At 39.1% G+C, this 15,124-nt stretch overlaps 1 protein-coding gene across 1 annotated transcript; it reads right to left on the bottom strand.

Annotated features, from left to right (window-relative positions):
* Positions 1-716: 716 nt before the first annotated feature.
* Positions 717-2,458, bottom strand: LOC107794756 (ammonium transporter 1 member 3). The gene has a single exon (XM_016617279.2). It carries the CDS (start codon positions 2,233-2,235, stop codon positions 841-843), a length of 1,395 nt encoding a protein of 464 aa, XP_016472765.1. The 5' UTR covers positions 2,236-2,458; the 3' UTR covers positions 717-840.
* Between the last annotated feature and the right edge of the window lie 12,666 nt (positions 2,459-15,124).

A 15,124-nucleotide genomic window follows, 5' to 3' on the forward strand; every position in this document is an offset into this window, starting at 1 on the left:
GCATTTACCGTTCAAAATGCTTGGTTAGCCAAAGCTTCTGCTATGAAGTTTATTACCATCTGAATTCTTCGGTTACAACCTTAGTGAACTTGTGGAGCTTCGAAAAGGTTTGGATAATCACTATTCCAGAGGAGCTCAACTCTATCCAGATATGACAATAAAATTGAAATAATGGTGTAATTATTAATGGGGCAAGTCCTTGGTGGTAATCATATAAGAAAGACCTCAGTTTACGATTTGCAACAAAATGCTTATTATATCTTTATGTTCTTTGTATTATAGTGAATTTATAACAATTCATTTTTATCTTCATGCTCTTTGTATTACAGTTGATTTATAAGAATTCAGAGAGTTTGATAAACAAATTTCTAATATGGCGGTTTTGTTGTTTTTAAACTCTGGATGCTATATATCCCTTCGCTATGATTCATCTTTATTTAGTTGCTTGCCTATCATCCACAAGGAAAACTAAATTTGTAACAATATTAACACATTCTCTCGTGTCGGACTTGGGCCTGTGCACAGCACAGGCATGACTCTACTAGTATGTTACTATATATTTGGTTGTGCAATAGAAATAGGAGCGACAACATTGATCCAAACAGTAATAAACTCAATTAAGTTTTTACTTCATTTTCACGTTCCTTATGATTGTGGAGATTATGAAGCATTATGTCAATAACTAATGGAGGGTTCTCTGATATATATGCCACAAATTTTCTCAGTAACAAAATATACATATTCATTGAATAATTGCTAAGAAGCCAGCAAATTCAGCAAAGCATATATACATTTGCATATGAAAGAATATTTGAATAATATTTGAATAGCAACTTAACATTATGACTGGTGTTGCATCCTTAAATACTCGCCATAGAAGCGGGGACCGCTTTCTTCTTGATTAGCTTCGTACGCATAACCTCCATGACTGGAGATATCAAGACCAGCAATTTCCTCGTCTGCTGTTATCCTCAAAATTCCAAGTTTCTGAAGTACATAGAATAAAGGCCCCATTGTCAGACTTACCCAAACAACAATACTCAAAAGTTCAACTACTTGTGCCCCAAACAAGCCCCAACCACCTCCTAAAATTAGCCCAGAAGGTCGTGCCACTTGTGTTTTACCAGAGTTATAAGCTTGTAATACAAATTCTTCCTTAGCAAACAATCCTGTAAAAATCAAACCCCATGCTCCGCACCCTCCATGTAATTGGGCTGCCTCTAGTGGATCGTCAAATTTGAGTTTAAGTGCTAAAATGTTGAGTCCAATTAGAACCCAAGCTGCACAGAACCCACAGACAATTGCAGCCCATGGTTCTACCACTGAGCATCCTGAGGTGATTGCAACAAACCCACCGAGGACTCCGTTGCACACATCCGTTGCATCCCAGTGTCCCACTAGTAACCTACGGCCGAACAAGGTGACGATCCCGGCTGTGGAACCGGCCAGGGTCGTCGTGACCGCGGTTCGCCCTACTGAGGTCCAGTTACCTTGGTCGATCTTATGTGGGTACGGGACAAGAATTTTGTCGAAAGAGCCAGGATTAAAGCCAAACCATCCAAACCATAGCAAGAATGTGCCAAGCACTACTAGAGTTGCATTATGACCTCTCATTTTCACAGGGTTACCAAATGCATCAAATCGGCCTACTCGTGGGCCTTCTATGATTGAGCCCCAAAGACCAGCAATCCCACCAACCAAATGCACCACGCCACTGCCAGCAAAGTCAATGGCACCAGAACCAAACAGTAGAGAATCTGAATTAGGATTTAGCCAACCGTTGGAAGACCAAAGCCAATGGGCTACAACTGGATAAACAAACCCAGTAAGGAAAAAAGAGAAGAAAAGATAGGCGGTGAATTGGGTACGTTCAGCTATGGAGCCACTAGTGATTCCAGCTACAGCAATTGCAAAAGCCCATTGATAAAGAAAGAAACTGTAGTCATAAGAGCTTGAAGGAATGTCTTTGAGAGCAAAATAACTAGTGCCTATAAATGGGTTTGAATTAGAGGCATCGCCAAAGGCAAAGGCAAAGCCAAAAAGATAGTAGGAAATGCTACCAACAACGGCATCAACAACGTTAGTAAGCATAATATTCATGGCATTCTTGGCCCTGACAGAGCCTGCACACAACATGGCAAAGCCCAATTGCATTACAAACACTAAATAAGCAGAGAACAAAAGATAAATGGCATTTATGGAATCGGTAACACTGGCTTCCCAAGAAGTATCCATTGCTTCGGAGATTCTTTTTGGTGGTTAATTCAGCAAAGGCGGATGCATACCTAAGAAGAATTTTGGGTGCCTTTTGAAGGGTAGTTAGTGTATTCAATGGGTGTGCCCACAAAATTGTATGTTCTGAAGGACTTGTTTTGACAAGTAATGCATTATCGATCAATGAATTGTTTAGCTATGGATAACTTGAAAATTGAGTGGTTCCTTTTAGGATAGCAGGGGTATCATTTTGGTTCGTTGATGTCATAGAATCATGATAAACCTTTTTTTTCTTAATAAAGAATTTTCCAAATATTGTACCTAAAAATGTTATCTATTTTTTGTACAAAATCAAAATATAGTGATGGCCATGTAAGATTTTCTTATTGGTGACCCAATAAGTTTAAGGCCCATAATTAATATTTAATTAATGAGTAAATCTCATCCGTCCGATCGGTTACTTGATGGACGTACCAGATTAAATGAGAACCTCTATAAATTGGTCCTCTCCCTACTCATTAGGGTTACCGTATTTTATTTTCTCTCTTCCATCACTAAAGTCGGCAGTAACGAAAGTTAGGACAAGGGACGAGAAACCAATTTGAATTAACCGTTCCGCTTCACGATAATGCCTTACGATTCAGGTATGTTTTCTGTACGATTTTGTGTAAGATTATCATGTTCAAGATCCTGCAATGCAATTAAAGTTTATGCTAACATGTGGTATCATGAGCCTGGAACTAGAACCGATAATCTTCTTCTATGAAAATATTTATTGCCTCTTCCGCTTCAAAAAATTGAGCCTTAAGTTTTCTGAAAACCAACATAACTAGATTTGAATTTCTAGCAGATCTAGAAAATTGAGATTCAATCTCGAAAGCAAGCCTTATTATGTTTGGTATGAATAAGTTATTATGGGCAAAATACAATCAAGTGGGATGGCAGCATGAATCATCTGTCATTTTAGTTAAGTCCAGAGACATTATTAAAGTCGGGAACAAAAAGATTGTGAGGGTCTTATTAAATAAGGTTGGTGTTCGACCCCATTAGCTCTATGCATCAGTTAAAATTAACAATTTTACTGGTTTCATTATATTTAACTTGAGACTAGAATTGTTCAATTATCTTTGCCTTATAATCATTTTTTAGGCTAACGGTCTCTATTATTTAATACTATTATTTATTCTAATAATAGTAAATGTCACACCATGATTATTTGTTATAGTTTATTGATTTAACTTATTTAAGTACTGATTTCAGTGTAAGAATATGACAAAAGTATTTCTCTGTACTTGAATAGATTTTTGTATTATATAAATTGTGATAATAGAAGTTACGGTTATAATGATGTGCAAGAATTTGATGATTCAGGAGTAACGTTAATGTCATAAGTTGATTTGAAATTAGTTATTTATTTCTTGGGTCGTATAGTAATCTGTTATGGACTATTAGGTTGGTGAAACTATTTATTGTTTATTTTATATATGTGATTAATGTGTATATAGTTTGTTAGTCACCAAAGTGATCAAACTAGATTGTTTAAAGTATTCACATGCATAAAATTTTATGATCTCTATTTTGTGTGTGCACTTATGTTATATAGCTTGTTAGTCACCAAAGTGGCCAAACTAGTTTGTTTATGAAAATATGCATACATAAAATTATAGTTTATCCATGAAATAACTATAATTAAAAATTAGTGGATAAATTAATTTTCACTATTGCTAGAAACTAAGGCTTTACCCAAAGGTGAATCAATGATTCTATGAATAGTGAATATGATGAGGTAAATTAATATTCTTAGTCAAATATGCGTTCTTCCACAAACTTCAGGCATTCTCTGGCACTTTCTGTTTGTGGAATAGTACTCTTAATATTGTTGGCAATATTCATTCGCATAAACATAAGGCTTATCCTGTTAGAGCGTTCCCATGCTTTATGGAAAGACTTCTCATCCGCACTGCTCGAATCAGTAATGGCATCGGACTTATCATTCAGCAGAGCCAAGTCAAGATCCATCACACCTAAGTGAAACTGGATTTGTTCCCGCCATTCAGAGAAGTTTAATCCGTTGAACACAGTAACAGACGAAGCAAGCGAATGAAAAGGAATAGTTGCAAAATAGATAATACATGCTCACAAATCAATATGGATTCAACAAAACAGTTAAAGCATATCGCAATTTTGCTTTGGGTAAATACAACGACACACTATCATAATATAAATGTCATTTAGTCTTTAATAGGTAATTAAATATTTTTAACCAAATATATGTGCCATCTTTGGACATACAATGCAGATAAGTCTCGCGCTGGTATACTAATGGCTGAACTCACGACCTTGAAGTTTGATGGGTCGCGTAGTATGCAAAACCATATCATCGAGATGACTAACATTGCAGCAAGACTTCAGACCTTGGGGATGAAAGTGGATGATTCCTTCTTGGTTCAGTTTATTCTGAACTTGTTGCCTCCTGAGTATGGACCTTTTCAAATTAACTATAACACTATTAAGGATAAGTAGAATGTTAGTGAATTGTCCAGTATGCTTACTCAGGAGGAGTCAAGACTTAAGAAATAAGGGAGTCATTCAATTAACCTCATGGGTCAAGGAGCTGGTAAAGGACTTAAAGTGAAGCCCAACAAGTTCAAGAAGAAGAAAGCACCTGCTAAAACTCCACAGGATGCTAAGAAGGAACATAAGGCAGATACGTGTCGTTTCTGTAATAAAGAAGGACACTATCAGAAAGATTGCATGAAACGCAAAGCTTGGTTCGAAAAGAAAGGTACAATTAGTGCTTTTATATGTTTCGAATCAAATTTAATAGAAGTTCCTAATAATACTTGGTAGCTTGATTCTGGTGCAACTTCTCAAGTATATACTATGTTGCAGGGATTCCTTACGATCCAAACTACAAATCCAAATAAGGATTTCCTGTTCATGAAAAATCATATGAAGGCTCCAATTGAAGGCATAGGGACTTATCGTTTGATCATGGAGACTGGACGTCACCTTGATCTATTACAGACTCTTTATGTACCTTCAGTTTCTAGGAATTTGATTTCTCTTTCAAGACTTGATGTTTGTGGATTTGATTTAAAGTTTTGTAACGACCCGACTTGTCGTTTTAAGAAATAACGCTCCGTTCAGAGACTTAAGGTCTCTAGAAACTTCGCAATATATATTATAACCCGCGTGTGTGGTCGAGTTTGATTTTTGGAAGATTCGGAATCCAATTTAAAGAAAAATTCTCATTGTGAAGCTTAAATGGAAAGAGTTGACCGGGGAGTTGACTTTTGAGCAAACGACCCCGGAATAGAATTTTGATGATGGCAATAGCTTCGTATGATAATTTCGGACTTAGGCATATGTTCGGATTTGAATTTGGAAGTCCGTAGGACAATTCGACACATTTTGGCGAAAGTTGGAAAATATAAGATTTTGGAAAAGACCGTCCGAAGGATGAATTTTTGATAACAAGGTCGGATTTTGATTCCGAAAATGGGAATAGCTCCCTTACGTCAATTATGACTTGTGTGTAAAATTTGAAGTCAATCCGGATTGATTTGATACGTTTCGGCGCAAAATATAGAAATTGAAAGATTTGAAAACTTATAATTCGATTCGATGCGCGATTCGTAATTCCGGCATTGTTTGACGTGATTTGAAGCCTCGACTAAGTTCGTATTGCATGTTGGGACATGTTGGTATAATTGGTTGAGGTCTTGGGGGCCTCGGGCGAGTTTCGGATGGTTAAACGGACCAAAATTAGACTTGAAGGTATGTTGGAAATCCGCCACTGGTTTCATCGCATTTGCGATGAAATTGATCGCAGATGCGACATCGAAAATGCGAGATTTAGGCCGCAGAAGAGAAAGGAAAAGGCCTGGGCAGTGGTCGCAGGTGCAAAAAATATCATGCACCTGCGTGCTCGCAGAAGCGGGAGAGAAGGCGCAGAAGCGGAGGGGCATCGCAGATGCGCATGGGACATCGCAGAAGCAATTCGCGCAGAAGCAGAAAAACTTCTGCAAATGCGATGGTCGACTAGGCAATGTACTTCCGCAAAAATGAGTTTTGGCTCGCATAAGCGGCGTCGTAGGTGCGATACGATGGTCCGCATGTGCAAAACTGGGCAGAAACATAAGGATGGAACTTGGCCATTTTTGGCATTTCGTTTTGGGATTTTTGGAACTCGGATTTTGGCGATTCTGGAGGTATTCTTCGCAAGCTTGGCTGGGGTAAGTGTTCTATATCCTAAAGTTATTATATTTCATGAATCTATGATTATATTCATCGTTTAATTCGGATTTAAATGAAAGAAATCAAGATTTTTACAAAATCTTCCAAAAATAAAAATTTAAGATTTGGAGGTCGAGTTGTTATTGGAATTCGATAAAATTGGTATGGTTGAACTCGTATCGGAATGGGTATTCGGATTTCATGAAAATTATGTCGGGTTCCAAGGGGCGGGCCCCGTGTTGACTTTTTGGAATAAAATTTTTAGTCGACGTATTATTATCCGAAATTATTTCTGATGAATTTTAATGAAGTTATACAATTAATTTGGATAGATGTGAGCTGTCCGGAGGCCAATTCAAGCAAGAAGGCTATTTTAGAATATCGGCCTAACTTCAAAAAGGTAAGTGTCTTGCTTAACCTCGAGTGGGGGAATTACCCCTTAGGCATTAAGTCTTATGTGCCATTTGTGAAATGTGAAAAGCCGTGTACGCGAGGTGACGAGTACGTACTCGGTCTTATACGTGCAAAATTCATTGTATTAAAGTCTTAGGAATTATTGTGTAGTAAATTAGAAAATTGTGAAAAACTATTAAATCATCTGTTTGTCATGCCTAAATCCTTATTGTTGAATTTGTTTTTATATAATAATTTGATGTGATTGTTACTTGAAATATTTATGAAATTTCGTGAGTATTGTTGGTTTAATATTTCTTGGAAATTAATTCCAATTTAAATTTTCTTATGCAAATAATTAATTTAAATTTGCATTAATGAAGGTTTTGCTTTATGCTTAGTAATTTCTATCTCTATTGATTATTTTTGGGTATTATATACATTGTGTGGAGCCTTGGGCTATTTGTTGTGAAATTAATTAATTTTTATTATATCTTTGGAATTTGGTTGTGGCCATTCGACAAATTATGATATGAATTGATTTTATTATGGTGCCGTGTTAATTTTCCGTATAAATTATTGTGTTGTGTGAGTTATTATTTTGGGGAGATAAGGGTGGCATTTCACCGTTGATATTATGTGGGTATAAGGGTGGCATTTCACTGTTGTTGTGGTTGTTAGAATATTGTCTGGGTGGAGCGATAAGGGTGGCTATAGGAGCGATAAGGGTGGAAATAGGAGCGATAAGGATAGCTATTGATATGGTCTGGGCGGAGCGATAAGTGTAGCTATATGAGTGATAAGGGTGGCAATAGGAGCGATAAGGGTGGCTATTGTTAGGGACGATATGTGATGATGTGGAGTTGTGGTGTTAATAATTTTCATGTGATGTTGTGATTTTCTTGTGTTTACTTTTATACCTTGTGCAATTTGTCTTGTTATTGATAAATTGATAACAATCTGATTTATGTTGAAATTGAGAGTCTGTGGCTATTGCCAGGCAGATTATAAATTGAAATGTGGGCACGAGGTGCCGTGAGTAAATAATGAGGATATTTGGCACGTGAATTGTCCGTGCAGTTGTGATATGAAATGTGGGCACGAGGTGTTGTGATGAAATCATGATGATAATTGGCACGTGAGTTGTCCGTGCAGTTGTGATATGATTTAATTATGGGCACGAGCTGCCGTGAAAATATGAAAATGGGCCGAGACCCGTAATTTTTATGATTATGAAATGAGGTGTCACATGGTGACTTTTTAATTGAAAGAATTATATTCAAAATATTTATTTGGAAGGATTTTTATTCAAAAAGAATTATATGAAAGAATTGTATTTGAAAGATAATTATTTGAGGAAATTATACTTGAAAAGATTTATTGAAAGAATTATATTTGAAAAATAATTATTTGAGAAAACTACATTTGAAAGAGAGTTATTTGGAAGAATTTTATGTGAAGGATATTTATTTGAAAAAAAACTTGAATTAATTGGGCGTACATGTATTATTAATTGTTGAGTGATGTTTATGGTATTCTTGTTGTCTTGTTACACATACCACTGGTTGTTTTATCCTGCCCTTATTGCTATCTGTTTTCTAGTATTTTGTATATTATATTGCACAGGTTATTAGACTAGTGAGTGTCTTGATTGTATCTCGTCTCTACTCCATTGAGGTTAGTCTTGATACTTACTGGGTACCGACTGTGGCGTACTCATACTACACTTCTGCACATTTTGTGCAGAGTCAGGTATTGAAGATATCGGACTTGAGCAGAGTTAAAGCGCGATCATAAGGATTCAAGGTAGAGCTGCTTGGCTGTCGCAATCCCTTGGAGTCTTTTCATTTCATCGTACTGTTAATTTATAATCAAATAGTATTGTATATTCGGTCCTCGTGATCATTCCATGTATTCAGTTAGAGTTCGTGACTCAGTACTACTAGTCTTGGGAGGTTGTGTATTGTAATATTTTCGTTGTTAGATTTTAATTCAAAAAAAAGATAAATGCCTTCAAAATGTAAAAGAAATCGGCTTACCTAGTCTTAGAGACTAGGTGCCATCACGACACCTGTGGTGGAATTTTGGGTCGTGACAGGTTGGTATCACAGCTCTAGGTTCATAGGTTCTACGAGTTACGAACGATTCTAGTAGAGTCTTGTGGATCGGTATGGAGACGTCTGTACTTATCTTCGAGAGGCTACAGAACAGTTAGAAAATTTCCATTTCTTTCATTCCTGTCGTGCGAAATTTGTTGAATTTGGAATTTGAGTCTTTGTATCTCTATTCTCTCAATGATTGTGAGGACACGTGCTACCACGTTAGCAGAGCAGGCATCCGCTCATACTGCTAGGGCTGCAAGAGGCCGGGGCCGAGATAGAGGCCGAGGTAGAGGTCGAGGAAGGTCACGTGCTGCGACAAGAGCACCTGTCAGAACAACAGTTGAGGAGCCACTAGTAGCTCCAGTTGGGGGACAGGTAGCAGAAGCACCTGTTGTTACCCCCGGTGTAATGATCCAATCGGTCATTTTGACTTTTAGAAACCCGTTTCCTAAAATAAAATTCCCCGAACATGCTTTTATTAATTTATGACTTGCGGGGATGGTTGGTTCGGGATTTGAAAGCGTTTGGGTTGAAATCGGAATACTTGATTCCTTAAGTTAGCCTTAAAAGGCCAAGTTTGACTTCGGTCAACATTTTGAGAAAACGACTCCGGAATCGGGATTTGACGGTTCCAATAGGTTCGTATGATTATTTTGGACTTGGGCGTATGTCCGAATCGGGTTTTGGATAACCCAGGAGCGTTTTGACGCTTAATAGTAAAAATTAACTATTTGAAGGTTTAAACTTCTTTAAATTTGGTTTGGAGTAGGATTTTGAGTAATTGAAATACGTTTGGAATTCCGAGTTTGAGAATGGTTCCGTATAGCGATTTAAGACTTGCACGCAAAATTTCGTGTCATTCTGAGTAGTTTAAGTATATTTCGGCGCATTGAAAGTAAATTAAAGAACTTGAAATTCTTAAGTTTGAATCAATTTGGTTTAGGGTGTGATTCTTAGATTTGATGTTGTTTTATGCGTTCCGAGAGTTCGAGCGAGTCCGTTTTATGATTTCAAACCTGTTGGTATGTTCGGGCGGGGTCCCGGGGACCCTGAGTGTCAATCGGACGAGGCTCGGACCAAGTTGGAAGTTGGGAGCCAAAACTGAAGCTCCCAGCTACTGTCAGAATCGCACCTGCACTTGGCCAGTCACAGGTGCGACATTCACAGATGCGACAGAAGCTCGCAGGCGCGACACTCGCATATGCAAGATTTTGAGCGCAGAAACGAAAAAGAGAAGGGGAAATCCACCGCATATGCGGACGATTTGCACACCTGCGAATGCGCAGGTGCGGAGCTTTATGCGCAAATTCGAGAATTGACCAGGCAAGTAAAACTCGCACCTGCGAGGTTTTTGCCGCAGGTGCGTTCCAACTTCCGCAGGTGCGAAAGACCTGTTTGGCAGAAAGCTTAAAAGAACGGGAATTCACCATTTTTGCCCATTTTCTTCCATACTTGGGGCGATTTTGGAGCTTTTTGAGAGTAGATTTCAACTAATAACTTTGAGGTAAATTAATTCTACACCCTTTGAGTTAAATACCTAGATTATGGGTAGAATATTACTAGTAAATCTTAGAAATCAAGGGTTTAGGTGAAAAACCTAGATTTTTATAAAAATGAGATTTTAACCACGAAAATAGTTATGGAATTGGGTAGAAATTATATATTTGAGTTCTTGAGATTATGGGTAATGTTTTCATCCAAATATTTTCGGAATCCGGGCACGTGGGCCCGGGGTGAATTTTAAGAATTTTACTATTTTGGATAGAGTAATTTAATTAATAAATGAATTTCGAATTATTGAACATATATTAATTATTTTATATAACTTTTGGATAGTTTCAGACTTTTCGGCATTGAATCGAGAATTTTACGCGACGCGATAATCGGAAATTGAACTTTGAGACAAGGTAAGTCTCTTGTCTAATCTTGTGAGGGGAAAATTACCCCATAGGGATTAAATTGAATAATTGTTGCTAATTGCAGGGGCTACGTACGCACGAGGTGACGAGAGTCCGTGCGTAGCTACTATTAATGCTAAAATCCGGGTAGTTTAGGACTCAAAGTATGAATTACTTGTGTAAATTGTATTCTTTGTTTAATTAATATATATATATATATATATATATATATATATATATATATATATATATATATATATATATATATATATATATATTGTGAATTGTTAGATAAAGATATTAATATGCTTGATTTTTTGTTTAAAATAATTAATTGTTAAAAGAAATTATTCTTCCTCCCAAATTTATCTTATAATAAATATACTCTCCTTCCGGAGGTACATATAAAATTGTCCTCCTTTCTTGTGGAGCGGGCCGAACGCCTCGGCAGGATAGATGCATCTATGGATCGCGCCGCACGCCCCTCGACAATGTATACAACACTCTGGATCGGGCCGTACGTTCTCGGCAGAAATCGTGCTTAATAATAATAATTACACAATACTTTAATAATTTATTTCAGCTTGCGAAGCTAATTGATAAATTGAAAAATTCTTGAAATTTAATGAATTATTATTCTTGCTTGTAAAAGAATTAATTGTTATTCCTGTAAATGATATTTAATTAATATTTTGAGAGTTGTTGCATTTGAAGAAATTTGATTATTTTCGCTGATTAAATAAATTATTTTAAATTCTATAAATCATGTTGATTTAAATATCTTAGTTGTATTTCAATTATTATTATTGACTCATAGTGAGTGTCAAAGTCGGCCATCTCGTCTCTACCACTTCGAGATTAGGCTTGATACTTACTGGGTACACGTTGTTTACGTACTCATACTACACTTGTTGCACTTTTTGTGCAGGAACTGAGGCAAGTACTAGTGGGGGACCTATCGTCTTACACCCACGTTATCCAGGGGCATAGTGGTGAGCTGTTTCTCTGACCCGTTATGCAGCTACTAGTGTCTCTCTTTGTATTTTTCATTATGTCTATTTTTATTTCAGACAGTATTTGAGGTTTTGTATAATCTACTAGATGCTCATACACTTGTGACACCAGGTCTTGGCACATTTATTGGTAGAATTTGGGTTTTATTATTTTCTTGGTTTTAAATTTTGTCAATATATGCTTAATTTATTAAGTTGGCTTGCCTAGCTGTAGTGTTGGGCGCCACACGACCTATAGGTGAAATTGGGTCGTGACAACATGGTATCAGAGCACTAGGTTCACGTAGGTTTTACAAGTTATGAGCAGGCCTAATAGAGTCTTGCGGATCGGTACGGAGACGTCTGTACTTATCTTCGAGAGGCTATAGTGTGTTAGGAAACTACCTTTCTTCATATTCCATCGTGCAATTAATGTAATACTAAATATCTTTCTCTTATTCTCTCACAGATGGTGAGAACGCGCTCTAATGAAGTTCCAGAGCAGGGAAGAGCTACTCCCCAAGTTGCTAGAGGCCGAGGGAGGGCTCCAGCCCGTGGTAGAGGGCGAGGACGTCCTAGGACTGTTCCAGTTATACCTCCAGTGGGTCTAGCAGAGAACCCCATTGTTGAGGAACAGGATGAGGTGCTTGTGGCAGAGCCAGCTCCGGTGGATTTCACATCTGCACCGGGATTTCAGGATGCCATGGGTCATATGGTGCGGTTCATGGACAATATGACTCAGGTCAGTTTATTTCCGGCAGACCCAGCCACATCTCAGGCCGGCAGGGGAGCACAGACCCCTACCGCACAGGCTCTTGGGCAGACAGCTGCTGTATATCAGACCCAGGGTGCACTACCCGTAGGTGGAGCCCAGCCAGTGGCAGCAGCTACACCTGAGCCTAAGCCAGCTGTAGCCGTCGATCCTCAGAAACTATTGGACCGATGGACTAGACTACATCCTCCTGTCTTTGGGGGTGAGCGACATGATGATCCACAGGACTTCATTGATTGTTGCAGGGACAGACTGCACAGCATGAGGATATTGAAATCTCATGGGGTTCACTTCGCTACGTTTCAACTAGAGGGCAGGGCCCGTAGATGGTGGTAGTCTTATGTTCTTGGCAGACCAGCAGATTCTCCTCCCATGACTTGGGACAGGTTCACCCGTATCGTCCTGGACAGATATATTCCACCCTCCTAGAGGGAAGAGTTGCGGTTTTAGTTTGAGTAGCTGCAGCAGGGTCAGATGTCAGTGACCAATTATGAGACGAGGTTTTCTGAATTATCTCGCCATGCACTTATGATACTCCCTACTGAGGCGGAGAGAGTGCGGAGGTTTGTAGCCGATTTACATACGGGCATTCAGGCCACTATGGCTCGAGAGGTTGAGATGGGTATTTCTTATGAGCTAGTTGTGGAGATAGCCCGAAGGATTGATGGTGTGCGTCAGCGGAGCCAAGAGCAGATTATGAGAGATAAGCGGTTCAGGTACTTTGGAGAGTTCAGAGGTGCTCCGTCTGGGGGCAAAGGTCAGTTCGTGAGGCGGCAGTCCAGCAGACGCCCATTTCCAGCACCACCACCTTCTCGAGGTGCTCCAGTGCGACCTTATCTCAGTGCTATACCAGAGACTTCCTACCGCCCACCAGCTATTCAGGGTCCTCCCAGTGAGTATTCAGTTCTCCAGGGCCAGACACTTAGTCAGCAGCCCATCGCACCGAAGAGTTGTTACGAGTGCGGGGATCCTAGTCACATGCGGAGGTTTTGCCCCAGGCTTCGGGGTAGACCAGTACAGCAGGGTTAGCAGCCTATGCTTATTGGACCAGTTGCTCCACCAGTAGTCCAACCACCAAGAGGTGGAGGACAGGTGGGTAGGGGCCGTCCTAGAGGTGGAGGTCAGCCAGGCGGAGGCCAGCCAGTTAGCGCTCCAGCTCGGTTCTATGCTTTTCTCGCCTACGCCAGATGAAGAGGCCTCAGATGCTGTGATTACAGGTATTATTTCTATTTGCGGCAAAGATGCCTCAGTATTATTTGATCCAGGATCCACGTATTCATATGTGTCATCTCTATTTGCTCCATTCCTGGGTGTTTCTCGTGAGTCCTTGAGTACTCTTGTTTATGTGTCCACTCCTGTAGGCAATTCTGTTATTGTGAACCAGATCTACCGGTCTTGTATTATTACATTCCGTGGTTATGAAACTAGAGCAAATCTCTTATTGCTCGAGATGACCGATTTTGAAATTATTCTTGGTATGGACTGGTTATCTCCATATCATGCTATTCTAGATTGTCATGCCAAAACTGTTACCTTGGCTATTCCATCTTTGCCTAGGCTGAAGTGGAAGGGTTCGTCGGTTAGTTCATTTAATCGGGTTATTTCTTTTATAAAGGCTCAACACATGGTTGAGAAGGGTTGTTTGGATTATCTAGCCTATGTTCGGGATACTACTGCAGAGACTTCGGCTATTGATTCAGTGCCAGTAGTTCGGGAGTTCTCCAATGTATTTCCTTCAGATCTTCCAAGTATGCCACCTGATCGTGATATTGATTTTTGTATTGACTTGGCTCCAAATACCCAACCTATATCTATCCCACCATATCGCATGGCTCCGAAAGAATTGAAAGAACAACTTGAAGAGTTACTAGCCAAAGGGTTCGTCCGACCAAGTGTATCGCCTTGGGGTGCACCGGTATTATTTGTGAAAAAGAAGGATGGAACAATGCGGATGTGTATTGATTATCGCCAATTGAACAAAGTTACTATTAAGAACAAGTACTCATTGCCATGTATTGATGACCTATTTGACTAGTTGCAGGGTGCTAGGGTGTTCTCTAAGATCGACTTGATGTCGGGGTATCGTCAGTTGAAGATTCGAGATTCGGATGTTTCGAAAATTGCTTTCCGTACTAGATATGGTCATTATGAGTTTCTGGTAATCTCTTTCGGTTTAACTAATGCTCCAGCAGCATTTATGGATCTGATGAACAGGGTATTCAGGCCATATATTGATTCGTTTGTCATTGTCTTCATTGATGACATTTTGATCTACTCGCGCAGCAAGGAGGATCATGAGTAGCATATGAGAGTAGTGCTTCAGACATTGCGGGAACAAAAGCTATTTGCTAAGTTCTCTAAATGTGAGTTTTGGCTAGAGTCTGTAGCATTTTTGGGACATATTGTATCGAGCGAAGGTATTAAAGTTGATCCCAAAAAGATTGAGGCAGTTCAGAATTGGCATCGTCCCACTTCGGCGACTGAGATCAGGAGTTTTCTGGGTTTAGCAGGTTA

Source organism: Nicotiana tabacum, chromosome 14 (assembly GCF_000715075.1).
Source record: "Nicotiana tabacum cultivar K326 chromosome 14, ASM71507v2, whole genome shotgun sequence".
NCBI classification, from domain to species: Eukaryota; Viridiplantae; Streptophyta; class Magnoliopsida; order Solanales; family Solanaceae; genus Nicotiana; species Nicotiana tabacum.

What these genes read in the sequence shown, in the direction of transcription:
- LOC107794756 (XM_016617279.2), bottom strand. Translation starts at nt 2,235, where the DNA reads ATGGATACTTCTTGGGAAGCCAGTGTTACCGATTCCATAAATGCCATT.